The 23,585-nt window shown below is 45.5% G+C and overlaps 8 protein-coding genes across 8 annotated transcripts; 4 read left to right on the plus strand and 4 right to left on the minus strand.

Annotated features, from left to right (window-relative positions):
- Positions 1-473: 473 nt before the first annotated feature.
- Positions 474-1,667, plus strand: PAAG_11504 (protein disulfide-isomerase domain; the record flags this gene model as incomplete). The annotated part of the gene is made up of 2 exons (XM_015847144.1): positions 474-996; positions 1,069-1,667. The coding sequence occupies 2 exons, from the start codon at positions 474-476 to the stop codon at positions 1,665-1,667; spliced, it is 1,122 nt and encodes a 373-aa protein (XP_015703276.1).
- A 711-nt stretch (positions 1,668-2,378) lies between these two features.
- On the minus strand, positions 2,379-3,015 carry PAAG_02483 (hypothetical protein; the record flags this gene model as incomplete). Its single annotated transcript, XM_015844655.1, has 4 exons — positions 2,379-2,439; positions 2,507-2,603; positions 2,654-2,765; positions 2,854-3,015. 4 exons carry the CDS (start codon positions 3,013-3,015, stop codon positions 2,379-2,381), a joined length of 432 nt encoding a protein of 143 aa, XP_015701703.1.
- A 1,476-nt stretch (positions 3,016-4,491) lies between these two features.
- PAAG_02484 (hypothetical protein) lies at positions 4,492-6,608 on the minus strand (the record flags this gene model as incomplete). The annotated part of the gene is made up of 7 exons (XM_015844656.1): positions 4,492-4,657; positions 4,790-5,059; positions 5,154-5,174; positions 5,260-5,355; positions 5,431-5,824; positions 6,021-6,417; positions 6,504-6,608. 7 exons carry the CDS (start codon positions 6,606-6,608, stop codon positions 4,492-4,494), a joined length of 1,449 nt encoding a protein of 482 aa, XP_015701704.1.
- A 17-nt stretch (positions 6,609-6,625) lies between these two features.
- PAAG_11505 (hypothetical protein) lies at positions 6,626-7,631 on the plus strand (the record flags this gene model as incomplete). The annotated part of the gene is made up of 2 exons (XM_015847145.1): positions 6,626-6,734; positions 7,207-7,631. The coding sequence occupies 2 exons, from the start codon at positions 6,626-6,628 to the stop codon at positions 7,629-7,631; spliced, it is 534 nt and encodes a 177-aa protein (XP_015703277.1).
- A 2,700-nt stretch (positions 7,632-10,331) lies between these two features.
- On the plus strand, positions 10,332-11,613 carry PAAG_02486 (hypothetical protein; the record flags this gene model as incomplete). The annotated part of the gene is made up of 3 exons (XM_002795734.1): positions 10,332-10,487; positions 10,574-11,207; positions 11,303-11,613. 3 exons carry the CDS (start codon positions 10,332-10,334, stop codon positions 11,611-11,613), a joined length of 1,101 nt encoding a protein of 366 aa, XP_002795780.1.
- Positions 11,614-12,449: 836 nt separating this feature from the next.
- Positions 12,450-14,469, minus strand: PAAG_02487 (hypothetical protein; the record flags this gene model as incomplete). Its single annotated transcript, XM_002795735.2, has 4 exons — positions 12,450-13,568; positions 13,674-13,832; positions 13,923-14,188; positions 14,265-14,469. The coding sequence occupies 4 exons, from the start codon at positions 14,467-14,469 to the stop codon at positions 12,450-12,452; spliced, it is 1,749 nt and encodes a 582-aa protein (XP_002795781.2).
- A 515-nt stretch (positions 14,470-14,984) lies between these two features.
- Positions 14,985-16,343, plus strand: PAAG_02488 (tRNA pseudouridine synthase; the record flags this gene model as incomplete). The annotated part of the gene is made up of 2 exons (XM_002795736.2): positions 14,985-15,057; positions 15,145-16,343. 2 exons carry the CDS (start codon positions 14,985-14,987, stop codon positions 16,341-16,343), a joined length of 1,272 nt encoding a protein of 423 aa, XP_002795782.2.
- A 1,764-nt stretch (positions 16,344-18,107) lies between these two features.
- Positions 18,108-21,998, minus strand: PAAG_02489 (hypothetical protein; the record flags this gene model as incomplete). The annotated part of the gene is made up of 3 exons (XM_015844657.1): positions 18,108-21,424; positions 21,505-21,692; positions 21,925-21,998. The coding sequence occupies 3 exons, from the start codon at positions 21,996-21,998 to the stop codon at positions 18,108-18,110; spliced, it is 3,579 nt and encodes a 1,192-aa protein (XP_015701705.1).
- Between the last annotated feature and the right edge of the window lie 1,587 nt (positions 21,999-23,585).

The following is a 23,585-nucleotide window of genomic DNA, read 5'->3' on the forward strand; positions in this document are numbered from 1 at the left end:
AGTGTGGCCCTCGGGTCAAACCATCTGCAGCTGGCTGGCGGAGCTTAGGTATCATTATGCTATTCTGCATAACTGAACATCGGATATCAATTGCTATTTAGCTCTAAACTTAACAATAAATTATGAATTTTTAACTATCCAAATGATATCTCAGGCTGCGATAAATAGTAACCTAAAGTTTTGGGCCGTTTCAACCGGTTTTGGTAGTTTTAGTAATCAAACGCTGTCCTTTCTGTGAGCATTTTCTGGATGCCGTCAGTGGGTCTAAATTGGTTCCAAACACCGCCAACCTTCATAACGGACAACAGCCAACAACATTCTACAAGGATAACAACCACATCCGAAAAGACACAAATACATCTATTCCTGAGGAGGTGGGCATTTTCAGGATATTTCAATCAGTGCTGGAAAGAATTTTCTCACGAGTAAAAGGAGCCCAAAAGGACTGTGGTAAATCCCAACAAACACTCATCATGGCTCGCCTGAGCTACCTCCTCCTCACCTCCGCCTCCCTTCTCACCAGCATTGTCCCCGTCACGGCCAAATCCGCCGTCCTCGACCTAATTCCAGATAACTTCGACTCAGTGGTTCTCAAATCCGGTAAACCAGGCCTGGTCAAGTTCTTCGCACCCTGGTGCGGCCACTGCCGCAACCTAGCCCCAATCTATGACCAGCTCGCAGACGTCTTCGCCAACGAGAAGGTGCACATTAGCAAAGTTGATGCGGATGAGCATAAGGCTCTAGGAATGAGGTTTGGAGTGCAGGGGTTTCCGACATTGAAGTGGTTTGATGGGAAGAGTGACCAGCCCATCGAGTATAATGGCGGGCGGGACTTGGAGAGTTTGGTGAAGTTTGTATCGGAGAAGGCAGGGGTTAAGCTCAAGGGTGCGCACAAACCTCCTAGCAATGTGCAGATGTTGACAGATGCGACATTCTCGAAGACCGTTGGTGGAGATAAGCATGTTATTGTCGCGTTTACAGCGCCGTGGTGTGGTCGTATGTTTTTGTTCCTTTTCTTGCATTTTTCATTTCTTGCACTCTTTCCTTTTAACTGAAAACAATCTACAGATTGCAAGAACCTTGCGCCCATCTGGGAGAAACTCGCGGATGACTTCAAGCGCGAATCTAATGTCATAGTCGCGAAGGTTGACGCTGAAGCTGAAAATTCAAGGAGGACCGCCGAAGCGCAAGGTGTAAAATCATACCCCACTATCAAATTCTTCCCCGCGGGGGATACCAGTCCATATAACTACGAGGGCGGACGCTCGGAGGAGGACCTCGTCGCTTATGTCAACAGGAATGCTGGGACCCATCGCCTTGTCGGTGGCGGTCTTGATAAAGAGGCTGGCACGATTGATATTCTGGATATGATTTTTGAACGATATATTAATGGTGGCAAGCAAGATTTGGCCGGCTCCTTGTATGAAGCTAAGGTGGCAGCGAAGGGATTGAAGGATCAATATGCACAGTATTATGTCAAGGTGTGGGGTAAGCTGGCTGAAAATCAGGATTATGCGGCGAAGGAGTTGGCGAGGTTGGAGGGGATTTTGAAAAGGGGAGGTCTTGCGTTAGAGAAGGTGGATGATCTGATTTCGAGGAGTAATATTCTCCGGAAGTTTCTGTGGCAGAAGGAGGAAGAGAAGAAGCTAGAGAAAGATGAGCTGTGAAAGGATTGTTGTAAATACACGGAATTGTTGGGGTGTCTTTTCTTCTGTCTGTTTTATTATTGGATAAAGAAGGGAAACGTTACTTTTATGATATCGTGTAAGGCTTAGAAAGCTAAGTATGTTCAAGGTTAACATCTACACTATGAGTTTCTGTGAGTTTTGATTCGATTCTCGAGGTGCTCTGCTTGCTTTCAGGTTGTTATTTGTGTAAGGATCAATTGGGTATCTTATTACATCCAACAGAGATAATAAAAGGAAAAATTCCTAGGAAATAAACCAAATAACTAAATGATGCCTCCATTCCATAAAAAATAGCCCACTGTTGATATAGAAGCACAAACATTTGCGGCGACAGGACAGGTGTCCATAAGTCGAGTTGTATATGGAGTTCGTCAACGTCCGTAGCCAGAGACGTCCCACTATTGAAAAGTCCGCGTGAAGAGACAGAATGACAAAGGCTCCATTACGACCGGGTTTGCGTGCAATGTCGTTTTCAACAAGATCTAGTCCGCAATAGGAGAAAATAGACACGTCCAGTTTTCACAACGCATGTACCCCAATTTTGTAGCCGTTCCGAAATTTTGAGCGATATCATGTATTTCCCCATCCTAGATTTAAAAGAAAGATGGAAGAAACGATATAAAAATATCTTATCTTCACATGTCGCGAAATACAAAATAGCAAAACTCGCTTCAATGAAAGAGGACCTTATCAGGTCGTTGTCGCATGTGTTTCGGTGGAAGTGGTAAGGGACGCCTCTAGCTGGTCAAGTCTACGCGTCATGTCATCCACTGGTAGAAGGAAGGTTTGGATTAGCGTCTGTGTGTATCCCGAAGCACACAGCATATGCAGGTATATCTGTAAGAAGCTTTTGTGCAGGAGAGCATGGGAAGGGATTGGGGTCGTTGGGGAAGCCGAGGGACGGGACTGACGGGCCTGTAGCAGTATCAATGTAAAATCGGAAATGCGATGGAACGCTAACTTACATTTCTCAAAGATCTCCGCTGAGACTTTGTCAAATTTATCCTGGAGCTGATCTAGTAATTCGTCAACTGCTTGAGCTAGTTGGTTTGAGCTCTCGTCCCCTGCTGTCGTTGGCTGTTGTTTATTCGTATGTAACTTGTTAGCGGGTGTCTCGGTCGGTTTTGGTTCCCGATTTTCAATTCCCGTTTAGATTGGGGCTTACCTCCTGTAGTGGCGAGCGCTTGTTGTCGGTGCCGGTATTGTTGTTATTCGAGCGCAGCTGCGAGGGCCTTCGCGTAGGGGTTGACATGGTGTTTATCGGAAGGTTTGAGCCGCACTCCTCGCTTGGAAGATATGCGACATTTGCTGCCTCGGATAACTCCATTTTCCACCTGGCAATTCTCCAGAGAGGGGTGCGTGGGATGAGAGAAAGAAAGGGGAGTGGGGTGTCTCAATTATTGATGTTTACACCAAAGGATGGAGGTTTGACTACTTAAGGTCATGTGATCTGTATGATTGTGTTGGGCACACGTTGCCCGGGCAGCCGCCGCACCGCAACGTGATTAGTGTAATATAGAAGAGTCTGGCTAGCCTTTCATCCGGCGCAGAGATTTGAACAATCCCCACAGATTGAGTTGATGTGGATTTAAGGTTGTGGAGGTAATAAAAGTGACGCTTCTCTATTGGCTTCTGCTCAGATTTAAGCGCGGAGCGGCCCATGGAAATCCGGCCCGGGCTTCCCTAGGCTTTATTTGAGCCGCATGTTTATAGTTTCTTTTATTTGAACTTAATGTCAACATATGGTCGAAAATTATCACAATTCTGAGTTCTTGTGGTGGAATTTGTTTTATAGTTTTGATATGAAGTATCTGTGTTTGACTTTTGGATGGAAGGAACTTGAGTTACATGACATGATGCACGCTCTGCAATGAACTACATGTACATGTAACATTCTACTATTTCTTCTTGCAGCATGTATGGAGTACATACAGTCAAAGAAACACTAAACCTGCAAGGGTATTTCCTTTCAGCTTATCTTATTTATTTCCATTTCTTCCGGTTATCTTCCGCTCTCCCTGCTCAAATAGCCATTCAATCACCGCCCTCATATCTGTATTTGGACAGTCATAATACGCAGCATAGTCCTACTCAATTTTGAAAAAAAAAAAAAAAAAAAAAATTGAATTATATGTGTTTTCTTCTATCATCATACTGCTTTAAAGTATGTCCCTCTAGGGTGGGTTGACGTCATATAATAGTTAGTTGTCTTTGAGAAGAAGAGGCATGGGTCAGTCGGTGGCTAAGTCAAAGCTAACCCACCGCAATACGCGAGCCAAGATCATTGAATTCAATATTCAAATGATGAAGGGATAATTGCGGGGGTGAAGATGAAGAGGGAATGAGAAGGTAACATGAGATTTCTTTCGTCGTTCACAACTCCCTTTATTTCTGCTCTTCCATGACTGCGATCATCCGTTTCTTTCCTTGTAGGGAACCGTGCATCAAGCTGTTCGCCTTTTCAGTCAATACTCCGAACCCATGGGGAGCACGACATATCTCCAGATCTCGAATCTCTAGAAGGCATAAAGATCTGCTCTCTCTCTCTCTCTCTCTGATTACTTGTTCACACGGATGGAATCAGTCATAGTGATGCGTATGTGTGAGAAACTGAATTTTTGTATGTATCTATTATTAAACCCTTTTATCTTGGTTTATCATATCTGCATGTATTACGCCTTTTAATCCTGTATCGCTCCACTTTGTTTCATTTAAGTCTGTCTCTTTTTCCAAACCAACCTCTGAACCCTGTTAGTCCTACCTTAAAGCATTAAAGGATATTAGAGACCCCTAAACTAGAAGCTCAGACCTTAGTCCAGACTCTAACACCCCCTTTCATACCACGCGCGACAATCATGCATACTGAACCGACAGCCAATATTATCCCTGTGAAGATAATTAGGTCTTCGAAGCTGTGCGATGCTGCAGCGTCCTTGACAGCTGCCATTGCTGGTAGTCCGACGAGAGCTCTGTATCTCAGAGAAAAGAAAAAAAGAAATCAGCCTCCAGAAAGCGTGAGAATAGAGGGTCAAAGGAGGAGTAATACAGGTAGGCCTCTGACAAAGAGACGGGCGGAAAAGGCGGGGGAGTTGCAAACCTACCCAAACGCGAGACCAATGCAGACGAGCCCAAATGTAATTCCTAGGTTCTCCAGCTGGCTGTTGGCGAGAGACACGACGCACGGGGCAACTAAGCTGATAAAACCACCACTAGCAACCCCGTAGATTCCCCCAAAGATAAATATACCTGTCGTGGAGGGACTATAGCTCAGAGGCAACCAAAAGCCAAGAACCGATGCTGCAGTGAAGGAAGTGACAATGCACATAACATTGAATGCGCCCAGTTTGTCGGACATAGCACCTAGGCCAACGCTACAATATACTTTGTTAGAACAGAACAAAAATATATTTACACAAGGAGGGGTAGAGGAAACCCTCCAAGAGAGGGATCCATTGTTACACCTACCGACCAAACATAGAGCCGGCACTAGAAATCAACAGTTAGCAAGGAATACCTCTTGAAGGTATTTTCCTCCCCACCTCCATGACCGTTCCTTGGACTTGATACTTACTTGGTTACTGTTAGAGTGTACTGCGCCAGATCTGGGGACATTCCACTGGAAACGGACATCAGAGGGAGGTAATTGAACGGCGCTAGGAACGACCACCTAAGAAGTAGGAGAAAATCGAGTCAGTAACCAATACTTGTACATGTACGCACATTCGTGTCAGTGGTCACACACATGAAGAAAAATGTTCCGAGAACGAAGCTAGCCCAACCAAGTGCTTTCCGTTCAAACAGGGCATTAAGTCCTTTCTTCATATTACTCTCCCCGTTTACTGCTGCTGTCGCAGAATTAAGCGAATCTAACCCTGCACCCCCAACCCCAACTTTGCTGCCAAGCGAATCAACATCATCTGTTTTTAGATCCTGGGAGCTCTTCCTAGCTGTTTGCTGACCCTTCTCCTCGTCGTTCTGGAGGTTCTTCAACTTGTGCTGCGGTGGAAAGGGAGTGTCGCAAAGCAACACCCCAATCAACATGGTTATACCAACAACGAGCATTGACCATCTCATGGAGTCTGCAAAGCCATGAGACGTAATAAGTCTAGAAACCATGATGGGGAAAATAACCCCTCCTATTTGTTTCTATTAGCATGGAAAGTTGAAGAACCAGATATTATTATGTATATCCAAGTAAGGGGATGTCTGATCTATATTTATGAATGGATGCACTCCTGCATTTAAGTTGGGAAAGGGGAAATAGGAAATGGGAAAAGAGAGTGACAAGGGGAGCTGGATAATAGGACATCAATAAAACTAGAAATTACTTACCAAGACTGCTTCCACAACTCGCAAGACCAACAGCCAATCCTCGTTTCGTTGAGAACCATTGGGATACTGTCACGATAGCTGGCAAGCAGGTCCCAGAGACCGCAATTCCAAAGGCAACGCCCTGAGCCAGAATCACTTGATAGTACTCCGTACAAAGACTTAGCATACCAAGAGAGATAATGGCAAGGACAGCGAATGGAGCAATGACTGGTCGAGAACCATAAACATCCACAAGTTTTCCCACAGCTGGCCCGCACACAAAAAAGAATGCAATCTGAAGAGTAGTGATCCAAGCAAGCTGAGATGAATTCTTTTCAGGGAGCATGACATGTTGGTAGTAAAATTGGAAGGTTCCACAGCTGACAGAAGCGCAACGGGTTTGAAGGATATCAGTATACTAGTCTCCCATTTTATGATAATATCCGCATGAATCCAGGACAAGATGGAGAGAAAGCAATGATTGTATAACGAGATCATACTTACGTATTGAAGTATCCCAAAAGAGGACATTTGAAGGAGAAAAGAGCCTAATACCACCGTCCATGCTCTCAGACCTCCATTTGGAGGATCGGGGCGAACATAAGCCATTTTGGGGAATAAGTGTAATGGAGAATGGATGTTGCAAGGAAGATGAATGCAAAAATGTTCAGCCGAACGAGAACCTGGAAGATGATAGTATTGAAGGCAAATGGGCTTCTATTAAGATGTTGGAATGTAAATAGTTGTTGTGTTATAGATGGGCTCTGGACATGGGACATTTGGTTTGTGTAGTGCATTTGGCTCGCCGTGTTATTCAATTGCCGTTGAAAGAAGTCTCCACAGCCTAGGTAAAACGGGCAAACACTGATGCAGGCCAATTCTTCAGATAATATCCCATTCTTTATGTTCAGCGAATTCCGGGGGAGAAAGAGATCCATTTTAAACAATTCATATTCAAAATAACTGGGTACGAAAACGAATAATATGACCGTTCGCGGAAACCCAGAAAGCAACATCATAAATAGAGTTGCTGGATTGAAGATCTTCCGGTTCAACCCCCCCCAGGCGGCCTTGAGGTGTGTCTGATATTGCACTCATCCAGGGACCCGAATCAATCCAAGATGTTGATGTATGCCCGATTCGAACAGCATTGGGTAGGAGGACTAGAATTCATAGACCCACTATTCAGTTTGACAATTGGGAACAGACATCCGACTGTCAAATTCAAGGCTCGTAGCATGGATATTTGCTTTGTGGAGTAGTGCACCGCATCCTAGATCTGAAGCGGATGAAAGACATCACAAAGGATTCAGTTTGAATGGACCGCCAAATGATCGAGCTTTGTTCAAGATGAGAAAAGCTCCACACCCTCCTGGCAGCCATGGCCACGATATCAGTACTGCGAATAATCCAGAAATATCCAATGGAAATTTCGATTATACCCCGGACTCGGCTCCCAAGAAACCGGTAGCAATCAGATTAACAATAAAAGTACAAATAGTGCCACTATCCGAGTCAACCGCCATGCCGCTGTCTTGCTTTAAGCCAGTTAATCGTAGAATTTTCAACCTCGGCTCGCTTTTTGTGACACAAATTGGTCGATGCGTCATCTCCTGTGTCATATTTGCATAGCCACTCCCGTAGGGTTTTGACATATAGGCCCTTTCATTAACCAATGGTTTTGTAACGCAATCAACACCGATTTTCAGCCAGCATGCGTGATAGTAAACCACCAGCGACTTTGTTCAACACAAGCTGCATGTGTCTGTCACATCTACCCTTCTGTAGTGGCTGAAAATATTGTTATTTGCATAAAAACATATCTTTGTTAATAACAGTTACCCATGAAAGTGGGATGCATAGCCATCTATATCCAATGTTAAGTAGTCGGCATGGAACGCGATTGTTCCTGACCCGTAAGACTCTTCACATGGATGGGTGTCTGCATGGAGCCAGGGACGAGGAGGTGGAAGCAGGGGTTTTGCGGGTTGTAGTCGTGGTTGATGAATAGCTCTCTACTCTGAACTGCTTCCCTAGGCAATTGCAAGATATGTTTGCAGATCTTGTATTTAAGCATGCACTATAGAGGCAAAAATGAGCAGGTATCAGTACTACCCATGCCTTTTCCACTGGGCCGAAATAATACAGGTATCTGTTGATGAGTTGGTAAAACTTCCCGGTTGAACTTTGGTTCTAATCATATATTCGTCAGCTAGAGTGCCCGCTTGAAGATCTGTGCAGGTCACCCAACCGAGCCCGGTCGTCTCATCCGTTTTCTTCCAGGTTGACAGCGGGGTAAATTCTGCACACATCTGGTCCTGTACTCTGTGCTTTGTAGGGCGATGGAGATAACATGAAAATTAGCCATCCCTGGACTGAGTATGTGCTGAACGTATTTTGTATCTTGAGTCACAGAAATTCAAGCTCGGAGGTCGATCCACTTGACCCTCCACCCGTGGCTAGAAGTGCACAATACAGGTAGACTGATCTACCAACCATAGAATCCATGGCCAGATGTTCATTTAAACTATTCGCAATTGTTGACGCAAAGTTAGTCTGTACAAAAATGCATCTAGGTTCCATCATAACATGTAAGATAGTAAGGATAGGCTAATGTAGGTGATGGAAAAGCTTGTCCTATCAGCCTATAGAAGGAACAACATTTCGTGGAATGGGATAGTGGAAACCGGGTTGAGGTGTGGTCAATCGCCTCAAGGTCAACATGGATGATCACCTCGAAATTTCAGCTCAATATTCCCCGTCTTCTGAACTTCAATTAAAGACTCGAAAGGGATGGAGAAGCTATACCTGGGTTATAATTCCCCACGCAATGGTCGAAACCTCTTGAAGTGTCATAGATCCCGTTTTGCTCAATTTAATTGCATCGATGCTATGAGGGAAAAGCTTTAAAAGGGAACCTGTATATCAGGTGATCAGGGAGAGGACCTCTATTTCATGTCAGACGATGAAGAAAAACGATGCATTGGAGTGAGACATAATCATTTTTGTAGCCGTCCATAGTTCTCTTTTATCCTCGAGGATCGGGATTTGAGTTGCATGTTTGCTGGGCGGGATTTTGAGAACGAGGCTCGTTGTCTTGGTAAAATTGTGACCGTCCAGGCCACCCTGACTCCATTAATATGATGTGATAATTAGGTTGAACCACTTCACGGTCCTTCTGGGAATAGACATATAATTCTATTGCACGGAGCTCGTCCTGGAGGTCGACACTTTTTCATCCTGGCACTTGCATACGGTGACCCAGTTGCTGCTGAGGAACAACGTGATCATGTCGCACACCAATGGATCTGGAACAGAGGTTCCAAAAAAAAAAAAAAAAGAAAAAAAAAGAAAAAAAACCCCAAGTAACCACAACAGACAAAATATTGAATGAATACAAGTACAATTCGACCATAGAAGCCTGTGACAAGAGTTGACTTGAGGATGCGAAGCGGGCCCATGCCATCACATTATCGAGTTCAAATTTATTCACAACCCGGTCAGCGTACGTAAACAAGGCCACCCAACGATAGAGACCGTGTGGTGTCAGAATTTCCTACATAGTTTTGCAGCAATTTCATGCATGGATCCTCATTTCACATAAGATCAAGGCTCCCTCAGGTCGCGTCACATCATCTCAGACAAACAAGACTGACATTGAAGCGGGAAACGGATTTTTCACCTTGCCGGGATCTGGTCAGCGTGGTCAGTAATTCTTCAAGGGCAATATCATTTGTGGGCCAGGAAGGCTTCCAGGGACAGAAATTTTGGCAGGTGTGTTTGCAACAGAATTTCCCGCCTGGCCGCCTGACCGCCTGGTCACTGAAGAACAACTGACACTCTGCAGACAAGGTATATTTCAAGCATATACGCAGCGAGATTGGTAGTGTTTCATGAGGTATGGCCATTAAAGAAATAACCAAAGAGGTTTAGAAATTTCAATAAAACAAACTTGTGGTGATTTGACATCCGCGAGGACCTTAAGAAACGGCAGACGGGTGATGGTGGATTAAAGAGAATCAGCGATAATTGAAGATGCTACGAAAGTCGAGATATCAGACCAATCCCAAAAAGGAAATTTGCTATCCTGTCATCACGTGGAGAAAAGCCACGCGAACAAGGCTCGTCACGCGCTTGTCCTAATGTGGTAAGGATAAAAATGCCCCAGATATTCTCCCACTAACCTGATACGAGTTAGCGCCGTGCCGAAATTTCTGTGTTTCAAGCTCCTTTACATTTGGAGATAATCCGTCGCCCACAGAAAAATCACCCCTTTAACGTCCCCATATTAGCCCTTCTTGTTTTGAGCATTTTACTCTTCATATATCCACCATGGCCAAGAAAAGTAAATTGTTGTTGGCACTAGATGCCCATAAAGGCCGTAATTATGAACTAGAGCGCCAGAAGAAACTGCAGAAGGCAGCCGAGAAGCGGAAAAGAATGAAGGTGGGAAATGCTCAAGATACCAACAATGACAACGAGAAGGAGGTAAATCAACATAATGTGGGTGTGTCGGATAGGGCCCTTAGAGTGGCAATGTCCCTGACATAGCGGCTAACATTTGGTAATTACAGGATCCCACTCTTCCAGAGCAAAATGGCGCGGGAGAGAAAGAGGAGCAAACGGCTGAAATTACCCCTGCGCAAGACGACCAATGGACGAATAATGAAGAGGAAGAGGGAGACGAAGAAATGGATGAAGAAGATATCCCATTATCTGAACTTTCGGAAGAAGACGCAACTGACGTAATACCACACCAACGCCTCACCATCAATAATTCCGCCGCCATCCTCTCCTCCCTCAAACGCATCTCATTCATCACACCTCACACACCCTTTTCAGAACATAATTCCCTCACCTCCACAGAACCCATTGACGTCCCAGACCCCAATGACGATCTTACGCGTGAATTGGCCTTCTACACCGTCTGCGTCTCCGCCGCGAAATCCGCAAGAGACCTATTGAAGAAAGAAGGAATACCCTTTTCGCGGCCGACAGATTACTTCGCTGAGATGGTCAAGTCCGATGAGCACATGAGCAAGGTGAAAAAGAAGCTGTACGAAGAGGCCGCAGCCAAGAAGGCAAGCGCGGAGGCCAAGAGGCAGCGCGATCTAAAGAAATTTGGAAAACAAGTGCAGGTCGCCAAGCTGCAGCAGAGGCAAAAGGAGAAGAGGGAAACTCTGGATAAAATTAACAGTTTGAAGAGGAGTACGTTTTCGTCATCAGATCCGTATCTTTTTGCTCTTGAATTTGTCACGAGCTGCATCATTGTCGCTAACATAATTGATCTCCCTGCTTAACAGAGCGTAAAGCCAATGATGGTGCCCCCACCGAAGAATCAGACCTCTTCGACGTTACCCTTGACGACGCTAGCAAATCTGACTCACGCGGAGGAGCCAACAAGCGTGCTCGTAACGGACCCGGCGCGCAAAATAAGCGGCAACAGAAGGAAAAGAAATTTGGATTTGGTGGTAAAAAGCGATTCGCAAAAAGCGGAGATGCCGTTTCCAGTGGTGATCTCAGTGGATTCTCAATTGGTAAAATGAAGGGACATAAGAAGGGAGGCGCGCAGAGGCCGGGCAAAAATAGAAGGGCATCGGCGAAGAGGATGTGAAAGGAAGCGAGAGATATGCCAGAAGATACAGTTGCGTACTGCTATATATTTTCAATTTTTCCTATGCGGTTTTCCTGCGCGTCCACCCGCGGTCGCTTTATTTATTCTCCCTCGGGATTGTAGGGTTTTTTTTTTTTTTTTTTTTTTAATTCAAAACCGTTACCTAGGTAATCGTTCCTTGTTGGAGATACCCTTTGAAGGACATTATAAAGTTGCTCAATTACAACAGTTACAAAATGGCTACGAGCAGAGACTATTCTTGCGTTATATCGATATCATTTGATTCGAAGAACTTGGATGGGTCGGGTCATCAAATTTTCATTTAAATATCATTTCGTCACATCGTTATTGTAGTTATACACAGGAAGCATAACAGAACCAAAAACTAACCGTAGTAGATCTAACAGAAACGAGGCTCCTAGCTATTAGAGCACTGCATCATGGTTTATGTTTCGTTTGAAAAGTAAGTAATGCACAACCACGCATAAAAACTAGCCTTATGAGTCCTTCGGGGGTGGTACACATGGCTTCTACCGCGCTATGAGTATATATGATAATTGCCTGAACGTCAACATATTAGGACACGGAATAGGTCTTCCAAGAGCGTTAGCTATTAGCGTTTGGGAAATCACGAACCTCGAGAGGTTACAGTCTCTCCACTTCATGTTCGTTGAGGCGAACGAGAGTGCGTCTTCGGACGGGTTGATGATTAAACCGGTCAAGGTAGCGACAAGTCGTTGATTGAATCGTGTAAGACACCGAATACTCAAACTCTGCTCTATTTGTAATGGCTTGATCCCTGTATCTGTAAACAGGAACTAGCAACAAGTGAAGGCTCATCGCTTCGCTCGCTTTGGGGAAGATGATTCACCAATCTCCAACTCAGAAGTTCCTGCCGATTCCTGATGGGATCCAAAATCGCGGATGCGACTTATAAGATGACTAATGGAGACGTTGACATTTTGGCGCTGCTCCGCGAAGACAAGGTTCAGTTTGGTCTGCGTGTCCTCTGCATGGACCAGGGAGTGGTCTAGTATCGACTCTTTGGATCGTTTTGAACCGGCTTTGTAAATAATTTTACCGCATCCTTGAACGGAACAAACCCAAGTATCCGGAGGTAAATTAGCAGGCTCGAAGTTTTCTGAGGAATGACTTATGTTTTCGTTGTTACTGTTCGCGGAGTGATTGGTCGCCATGATGCTATCAAAGATTTTCTGCAATGGTATTTTCCTTGTTGAGGCGACGTCTGAACTAGATAAGACGGAACGAGTGCTCTCATTTACCTTCGCAGACAACGGATCGTGAACCAGACGGTGGCCTCGTGTTTTCGAAGATGTATCCTCCGCCAACTTCAGCTCCTCCTCTTCTGAATCTGAATCTGTATTTTCCACCGCTTGTGGATTACGTCTGCTAGCTCCCTTGGCCGAAACAGAGCTCATCTTTGGTCGAAGGAGAGATTTCCGTACCCGTCGCCTTCGCCCTTTTGGGAGAGGGATTTCATCCTCGTCTTCACTTTCTTCTCCAGATGGAGGAGAGGGGCTGGCCCCCATTGGCGCTCTAGGATGCAGTGGGGTTGCACTGATGTCTTGCAGACTTTCTGAACTTTCCAACTCTTTTAGCTGCCGATATATCGCTTTTCGAGACCAGTCAAATGTCGAGGTTTGCGCGTTATCCATCATTTCAATAAGAAAACCGGCTCGTGCACGAATCAGATCGAGAGCATAATTTAAAGAGGTCATCTCGTATCGTTTTAGAAGGGTTTCTGCAACAGTCATCACATTAAGCCGTCGTTTAGAAAGTAACCCGGACTCCTTCATGTCTAAGATAACTTCAAATACTGTATTAGCCTGTTCTCTACCGACGTCTGGAGCATCAAGAGATCCATCTGGTTCTTCGTCCGATTCACTCTCATCTCGGGCTTCCTGTGCAATTGCCTCCTCACGCTCATATACGTCCTTGAAACCATGTTAGAAACTAGAAATTGCTGAATCCTGTCTTACGGAAAGAGTTTTTGTTTTTGTTTTTTTTTTTTTTTAAAAAAAAAAAAAAATCAATCATACCGGATACAATTCTCGTAGATGAGCACATATTGGGGTCGAAGCCCAATCCACATTCTCCTTGCCCTGAACCATCTGGTTTATTAGAAATTCATGGTGCTTATAAAACACTTCCGCTGAATCTTCTGCATCCTCGCAAGCGCCATTGGTGTGCTTCGTATACTGTTGAGGAATGTAAAAGTAAGCGCAATCGCACACAACTGAAAACGCTGCTAGAGCAATCAATTCACAAACATATTTTCCGAAACTCACCTCGTCGAAAAGATAATCTATTTTCGGATTCCACTTTTTGCCCCGCCGCTTGTTATTTTGGTGTTTATCCGCTAGAAAATAAAGAAGATCAATGGCCTCGACCATTTGGTTGAACATCGGTTTGAAGCCTCTGGCGGGTGCAATGGAAAACCATCCTGCCGAACCCGCAACCCACAAACCAATCTCACCATCGTCATGTTGTCCGTAGGCATAGTGAGTGACGTTATCAATGAGAACCCGTTTATTTCGGTAATTATCATCCAGGACTATCAAATATCAGGGCAAAAGAAACGCGTCAGCCCAATGCAAAACCAACTATCCACCAAGGCGGATTCTCCATACCAAGATCCTCCTGCTCCTCCTCTACAATTTCTAGCTGGCCTGTGACACGGACTGGATTCTCTGGAGAAGCAGTCAGGACATTAGCATAGCGCGCCTTGCCAGGCACAAGAACCTTGACATCGGTTAGGGCAAACTCTTCCCAGTCGTTCTCATCTTTGAGGGAGGAGTCTCTAGCAGCCAGGACATTCTCAATTCGCGTCGTCATATCTCCGTAAGCACCATGATGGCTTGGAAAGGAGCTTTGATGTTGTCGCTGATAGAGATCACACACATTGAGTGGGGATGAAGAACGAGAAACTGAGATGAAGCCTTGAAGGCGATTAGACTAGTATCGTAAAGTACGGTATTATCCAAATTGTATGTGTATCCGTACGTACGATTGAAATACGGTACACATGGGGCAAATTGGTGGTGATGGGCGTTCTTTACCGTATTTTGGCGTACAGCCCTATTCTCTTTTCTCTTCAGAATCAAAAGTCCGCAACATGAAAACTCTGCGAATAACAACAACCACAGTATACGTGCTCTACAGTGCAATTCACCAGCACGCGCAATTGATGTATATTTCTAGAAATTCTACATGCCTCTGAACGATGGACGGCTGTTTAGTATAGCAATTACCTTCCACCCTACAATCTGCGACACCCCTCATCGTCGCAATCTCCATCTTGCCGACTCCATCCAATTTCCGCTCCACCCGACACCAATCCTTCAGCACCCATGCAATTCCGCTTCCGCACCAGAGATTTCCCAGTCATAATGTCTCATGCCCACAATCTGGAAGGCGTCTTCGGTTTGTTTATTATTCTCCGTTCCTGACCCTGAGAAAAGTCACATCTAAACTAACTCATCCTTTTTTTTAAAAAATAAAAAATTTCAGCTGTCCACAAACCCGCCGGTATATCCTCAGCAGAAGTGCTCCGTAACCTTCAGAAGCACTTCACCCGCTCCCGCTTCTTCCAACCATGGGTCGACACAGAGCACATTCGGCGGCGCGCTGAGAGCAAACACCAATCGCGCAGACGACGCGACAAGCGTGTTGCAGTGAAACTCGGACATGGGGGCACCCTCGACCCCATGGCGACAGGCGTGCTGATAACTGGCGTTGGCAAAGGCACAAAGGAGTTGAATAACTTTCTTGCCTGCACCAAATCATATGAGGCCGTGGTATTATTTGGCGCCGCGACGGATTCGTACGATTGTATCGGGAAGGTTGTGAGTAGGGCACCGTACGAGCATATCACGCGGGAGAGGGTGGAGGAAGCGCTAGCGACATTTAGGGGGAAGATTATGCAGCGCCCTTCAATGTTTTCGGCGCTGAGGGTGCAAGGGAAAAGACTGTATGAGTATGCAAGGAAGGGGATTGAGCCGCCTGTAGCGATTTTGAAGAGGCCAGTGGAAGTGATGAATTTGGAAATTGTGGAATGGTATGAGGGGGGCACGCATGATTATGTCTTGCCAATGGAAGAGGTGAACAGTACGGAAAAGGTTATAGCGAAGAAGATGATATCTAAGGACTCTCTGCCATCTACGATTCCGAAAGAACAGCACCGAGATAACTCCAGGGAGCCCGAAGAAGCACATGGTGTGAAGAGAAAGCTATCCCCATCTCCAGCCTCCACACCTTCCCCAAAACGCCAAAATCCTGCCACTGACATACTTATCTCTACAACGACCACCGCCGGTACTGGACCCCTCACCAATACTGCTGACGGCTCTCCCACCGCTGATGTCACGACAACTACTAACACATCCACCTCCTCAAAATCACACCCGTCACCACCCGCCGTAAAACTTACGATGACCGTCTCATCCGGCTTCTACGTCCGTTCCCTAGCCCACGATCTTGGCCTCGCACTAGACAGCAATGCAATATTGTCATCACTTGTCCGCACGCGCCAGGCTGACTTTACGCTGGAGCCTGACAAAGTGCTAGAGTATCGCGATTTGGAAGCGGGAGAAGAGGTGTGGGGGCCCAAATTACAGAAGTTTTTGGACGAGTGGGTTGAGAGGAAGGGGAGGGGGGAGGTTGAGGGAGTCATTGAGGCTGTGAATGAGGGTGAGGATGAAGGATTGTGAGATGATGAGGCGAGAGTGGTCAGGGCTGGGGCCAATTGACTGAGTTATCTGGGTGTTGATTTTCTGGGTGTCCCTACTTTTCCGCTCCTTGTTGCATTCGTGGATGGGTTGGTTCAGTTTTCGTCTGTCTATACCTGCGCATATTTATTTGGCATTTAATGCATTGTAATGTACATCAAAATATCTCCAAATCAGTAAGAATATACCATGCTGTTTGCTTACCCTATATTATTCATTGAGCGCTTGCATGTTATAGGATAGAGAATGGAATCGATTAGAGCCCTTGGGAATAGGTCGATTTGATCTTCACGCAGAATTACAACATAAATCCTACAACTTTATAGAATTAGATGATACGGGATATCCTTAAAATTCTAAAGCGATCCGTACTAATAAAAAAAATAATTAAAACTCGAAACAACACTGTTGGCTAGCCAGATATTGCTCAGTAATTCTATAATATTTCGGGGTGTAGCAGAAACCACCAGGATGAGTTGGAAATAGGGAAGAAAGGTGTTTCGAAAGTAAGAGAAGAATAGAGTAGATGTGGCAAGTGTTCAAGATATGCGCCTCAAAAACACTAAATGAAAACAGGAGGACTAAAGTTATAAAAGGTGTATTTAAATGGAAAAAACTAAAATAAAATAAAAAATAAAAAATAGTGGGGATATATAGTGGTTGAAATAAAAGACTAAATAGAAAAGGGGAAGAAAAAGGTATCGAAACCGACAAGAGATAAACACTTAGAAAAAGAATTGGTCGAGGGATAACAGCAAAATGAGGCACAAAAGGGAAAAGACAAGTAAGAAATAAAGTGGCAATAGTATAGGAAATCAATCTAGAAAAACTTCCAACAGTAAGTTAGAAGGGAATCAGAGATGAAATAAAGAAGAAACAGAAAGAAAAGAAAGTAAATAACTAGTCTTACGAAAACAAGAAATATGAAGAATACCGAACAAAGCCCAGTAAATAGGAAAATAGGTTCAGGGACAAAAGTCTTTAAAAATTACTAAAAAGGGAAAAAGGCCGGAAGCAAGTGGCCGATAATGAATGTGGACGGAGATTTGGGGAATAAAAGCAAGAAGGAAAAACTGGCAGAAGCGGTGGTTTAGACGTGCATTGAGGGAGTAGATTGCATATGAGAGAAGTGAAAAAGATGGAAAAGAAGAAAAGAGGGTGACTAGTAGTGCGTATCGGCCCCGCCAAAACAAATTCCACTGTCGACGATATATATGAAGTATGAAGTATCTTCCATTACCCGCACAAGGGGAGCCAATGAAGTCCCAGAAGCCCCTTGTTCACCAGCATCTTTTGCATACCCTCCTCACGTTGAAGATATCTTCACCGTCACACGTACCTAGCCAGCGACGTCTTCTGGTGGAGATGTTCATTTTAAGGACTGTCAAATACGTAAACATGTTTCGATCAATCCAAGAACGAGAGACGAACATCTCCGAAGATCGTCATCGCAAATCGAAAGAGGCATAGCTAGTTAGCCGGCGGGAAAGTCCAGTTTGTCGATTTGACATCGTTGGCTGGCACAAAATAGCGTAGCATTGGGGTCAACCAGCAGCGGAGGGAGGTATGTGAGGGGCGGATAATTTTGTTTTTTGAAAAAAGGTCAAAATGAGATATACCATAATATCATAGAAATCATGAAAAATATGATAAGGGGAGATATAACATTCTGGGTTGAGGTATAATAAAAATTAACCGTTATTATATAGTACCGATCCCTTCCTAAGTGATTAGGCAACCATCCTTTTATGATTCCTGCTGAGGAAAGACTTGGTGATAAGACCGGTGAGCCTCCAAAAGAATCTGAAGGATAGCATTTTGTCCCTGCCTCGACTCGCACGCACATTGCAACGTGCTACCATCTAGGAAATCCAGCACAATGCTATTAGGGAGCTCCTGTCTATCTTGATCGGGCAAAGACGGCGTCCGGAATTCAGAGAGGTGATACCGCTTAACAATGTTTCGCGCAATGCCATCGATAGTCCCAGGAGTCAGAATGAGATAACCCAGGTCATCTATGCGCATGAATCTTCGCTTCCAGAGAAGAGTGTCTGGGAATTGTACGTTAACTTCTCCAATATCGATCACTTGCGGAGGCTCTGTGGTTGCATCTTCGTCGTTTAGAGAGGCCAGCTGGGAATCCTCTTCTTTCAAGGTTGGACTGAGGGCGTTTATTATACCTCGTCGTGAACTGGAGGTGATTGAGGACATGCGGCGGATAATGCGTGACTTCCTGGACGTCTTCTTTTCCTCTTTAGCCTCATCGACACGGTCAAGAGGGCCATAGGGAGAATCGGCGGAAGTATGAGGATTGTGTCCTTCATGCTTCGATCGAGATGATACGGAGAGCCTGCTTGACATAGAATCCGAGCGGGGAACACCAGTAGCTGTGGAAGCTCGACCCGATCCGATGCTTGATGAATTAGAGAGCCTCCGTTTTTCTGGCCGTGAGATGGTTGAAGTAGAGAGACGACGTGGAGTTTCGGGGACATCACTCTCAACAATAAGAGGGCTGCGTTGGAGGTTTAGGACATTGGGTTCCGACGGGTTCACGAGAGATTCACTTGAAGGTGCAGTTGGATCCCGGATTATGCGAGCAGTCACAGATACCGAAGTAGACTTTCCTCTGTATGTTGACAGGCTATCAACCCGTATTGGGGGATTGGGAGAACGGGAACGTTCCTTGGGAGACGTAGGGGATGGAGTGTATGAGGGAGATTTGCTTCTGATCGAGGCTGCAGGTGGTAGGCCTGGTTGGGAGATAGACGTCCGTTTGCGAAATTTTTCAAATGGTGATATTGAGGAATCAGTTGATGGAAGGGGAGGCTTCGGCGCCAAAGAAGGTTGCTGACCTTCGCGGCTGGAGAACATTTCCAGCGCCTTGATACGTTTTGAGATCCCCGAGGAAACATTTACTTTTTTTGCGACAAGGACAGGAACCGCCTTCTGATTTTCATAATAAGAGCCAGATGCAGATCTGCCAATGGGAAGGGCTTGCACGTCTGATCCAGAATTTCCTGATTTGGTCGGGTTAGAAACAGCTCTGGATCCCCTCCAATCTGCAGGTGTATTCAACTCTCCGTTTTTTACGAAGGTCGGGGTTTTCGGGACCGCTATTGGCTTCGCTTGTTGAACTGTAGCACTTCCCAATTCCTCCATGAAGGAGTCATCAGACAACAGATGTTCCTCGTCCGACTCATCCAGTTGCGTTGCAATATGAATAGGATGAATGACACCTTTGCGCCTGCTCTTTATATCAACGGATGCGGATGCCTCTTGTCCGGATAAAGATTGATAAAATTTTGACATATCGTTATCACCAGCGGCAGATATTGATGTTATAGATATGTCTTCCGTGGATTTGCGTGGGACAACTGACGCGGTCCGGGTGCTAGATTGTAGAGACCCTTGGGATGTGTCGGTCGGCATCATTTCAGATGTTGTAGGCGCGGATTGAGAATCTGGAGATGTGTCGTTTACAGATGTTGCTAGGACTGCCCTTGGGGTGGCCTCCGGCGAGCGCAAATCAGAAGGAACCTCAACTACGGAGACTTTAAGCCCCCCAGTTGGGGCGTCGGTTGACTCAGCAACATGTTTTATTTCACTCTCGTTATTCGAGGTTTGTATTTGTGTATCATTGGAGGCACTGGTCTCCACAACTTGTGGATCAGCCTGGTTAGATCCCCAAGTCTCTTCTTCAACTTTGTCTTCCTCCACACCTCCACACTTGTCTGCTCCCACAAGTGTTGGAAAATTTCTTTCCGTTGAATCAGATGAAGGAGTGGTCATATGAGGGGCAAATGAGGACGCAGGTTGATCGTTGGCGGGTTTTGTAGCTCCGACATCTACAGCTGAATCGGAGTTTGAAGGATCGGGCGACGGAGGTGTTGGGATCTTCTCGTTGATCAGAATGACAGATGGCGGGTGTTGCTGACGTTGGCACCCTGGGGTGGATTCAGTATGAGACTCGGTATCTGTTTCGATGGAGAGAGGTTCAGTCGGTTCTGGGTGGGTAGTTAATTCAGTCTCTACAATATGTATGTTCTCTTTGTTCTCCACTGCTTCCTCTGGCCCATTAATAGGCACATCCTGCTTCTTTTCATTTTTTTCTCCACGGCTTTCCCTTTGTTTCTTCCGCAATTCCAACGCTCGCATTAACCTCTGCTTTTCAGGGGTCATTGAAAATGTTATTGGCACGCTCACAACCGATCTCGGGGAACCTAGAGCATTTCTCGACGTAGGGCCAAGGTTGAACGACGGAGGCGGCATCAGTAGTGGTGGCACAGGTGGAACCGCCAATGGGTGAAGTCGTAGAACATGGATGTCCGGCTGGGATTTGGGACGTCCTGCAGAAGGTCCGGTTTTTCGAGTAGACGTCCTAACCCCTGCAGGTAGTGAGGCAACGGGACGAGTGTCGTTCGATCTGCCTATTGATCCCGCCGTCCGTGGTCGTCCACTTGTATCTATCGAAGGCCGGGGACCTAACTTAACCTTCGGACGACACACACTTATTGAATCCAGATCCCGTAAGGATGGTCTAGTCGACTGCGAAGATTTTCGCGAATCAGGAGGGGAGTACGCTAGCGAGTCAAAAAGGTGCCTTTGCCCAAGGCCATTCGACTGGCTATCACTGCAATTTCGAGGAATAGAAGGCAAGGGTTTATCAGCTCCGGAATCGGACACATTGTTTCGAGAAGGTTGTAAAGAGATATGAGTTTTAGAAGTATCTGTGGACCCCTGGGCCCTATGATGGTGGCTTGGTACAGCAGTTGCCTCCGATGTCCTACTGAAAACGCTTTCGCGTCGACTTATATTCCCATTGTTGAGATGCGCATGTGTTTCTTCCCTGGGGCTAGCACATTCCTCTACATCTTCAGTAATTTCACCCAATTTTTGACGAAGCAGAGAGCTGGACGAGGAGGTCATAGAACCAGATGCGGTATGGAGTAGACAAGCAGAGGAGAGGGCACTCTCTGTCAATTCCGACGAAAGGGCCAGGGAGAAGACGGCATCGTTGGGTGTGAACTTGTCCAATATGGACTGGAATTGGACCGTTATTCGTGCTAGAAATTGGCAGTTCCGATGGTTAATAGCCAGTGGAAATTAAATGCCAACATCTAACTTGAAATGAAGAGATAAATACCTTGGATCAACCTTGAGATCCCTTCGGGGACATATTTTAATATTATCTTCCTCCGACGATACTGTAGAAACCCGTAAAGGGGGGATATTTCCTCGTAGCCATCGATGGTGATTCTGATCTCAGCCACTCCTCCCGTCCCACGAGCCAGGAGGGCGACTGTATCCCGAGTGATATATTTGAGCAGAAACCTTATAAGGAGAAAAGGCGAAGGAGGAACGGGTACATAGTCAGCGCAATGAAAACTCTCAACACACTGCGCTCAACACAAAAGGGTTTGCAGCAACATGAGGTTGTTGAATCCATCTCGAAGGAGGCATTGCAATGGGCAAAAACGAGCGGGCAACACCGTAGCAGGAGAATAGAAACATCCAAAGGCCAGCAACAAAACAGTTAGGCAAAGGCAATTGGAATTAAACTCACCATCCTCCAGCTTCAGCAAGTGAAGCCTGGTAGGACTCGATGACGGCGGGATCATCTAACCCATTGAGAGACATGACTGGAGCTGCATTGGAAAGGACGAAGCCCTAGAGAGGCAACGCGAAAAGCAATACGGGGCCCAACAGCAGCAGAGCGCGTGAAGGGTGTTTGCGTCTGGGGATGTGGAGGAGACAAGACGAGGAGTTTGCGAGGTTGAGCGTTAGCTTGGAGAAAACGAGCGTTAGGAGATTACACTAACTACAGTCGTAGCACAACCCTTGGAAGCACGAAAAGACAAAAGGGGGGAGGCAAAAAGACAAAAAAAAAAAAAAAAAAAACGGGAACAAAGGAATAAAGGTTCAGATGGGACAAAATTCTGGAGGAGCCAGGCAAGATCAGGGACATTTAGCTCTGGGTGTGTTATTTTAGAGATATTTCTCATTATGCTTTGCTCTTTAGTGGAGACGTGAGATTGGAGATTCTGGGAGGACAAATCAAAGGCTGTCCTTGGCGGGCAGATATGCTATTTTCAGGGGTCAACAAAGGAAGCTCAAGAAAAGGATACAGTATTTGCACACCGGGAATACCCCACAGAGGAGTCCTTTTATATTAAGATCCATATATAGATATATATTATGCCTATCCAGTTACTATCCAGGTTCTGGTTATCCCGCCCAAGCCAACAATTCCAGCTTATTCATTTCTTGGAAATTCATAGCCGCTAACTAATTCGCTCGAGGACATCGACATAACATCGGTATCAACGTCAATATACTACCAATTTGTTAGAATAGTTTAGCTTCAAATTAATTGCTGACATCTTTCCTATTCCTCGGTTGTGGCACTTTTGCTGCCGCTCTACTACTATTCATTGTTTGGTGCCTTGTCCCACCAAGCCGTCCAAGAAAGAAAGTAAGGTGACCAACCCACTCGCTGTTGTTACGATATTAGTTGTCCGACCACATCGATTTAGCGGGGTGAGGTGGCGACGAAACCTCCACACCAGAGATCGCTTAACCATGTCTCTTACCGCAGAAGAGATCAAAACATTCTTTAACATCCAGTGATCGATCCTATATTAATGTACACCAACGAGGAGGCCCCACCTTCGATATATATGTATGTATGCACAGTGTACATTGACCACGACTTTTCCGAAATACTTCCATCAAAAATGCGATTTCTAATTGGCCTTGAGGATCTGCATTTTACTCCGTTAATTCCGCCCGAATCAATGCACTTGTAGGTTCCTACCAGCCTGTGGAAATCCATCATTCCTAGGCCTATCTACTTTAATGACACATGCGACGGGAAAATCGCTCTTAGTTTTGCACATCTGCACTTGTGCGCTTCACAATTGGATGAGTGCTTGAGGTTCCAGGGATAATAAAACCGACCAAATCTTTGGCCTGGTCCTCGGAGGCCGTTTAGGCACATCAGGATGTCTCATGTGTGTTGATCCAAATGCTAACCAACCCCGGATCCTGGTCCCACCCATTTGAAATCATATCTTTTAGCTTTCGATTTCTTCCACTTTCTTTTTCCGGTTTGCTGCCAACCAACCAATTGTTTCATTGCCGATCCGATATGCCATGTGGGGTGTGTTTTTGTTTAATGTTCGCACTCGTTAGCCGTGGAAGATCATCACGGCGCAGAGAGAGAAA

This window comes from Paracoccidioides lutzii (genome assembly GCF_000150705.2).
Source record: "Paracoccidioides lutzii Pb01 unplaced genomic scaffold supercont2.5, whole genome shotgun sequence".
Classification (NCBI taxonomy): Eukaryota; Fungi; Ascomycota; class Eurotiomycetes; order Onygenales; family Ajellomycetaceae; genus Paracoccidioides; species Paracoccidioides lutzii.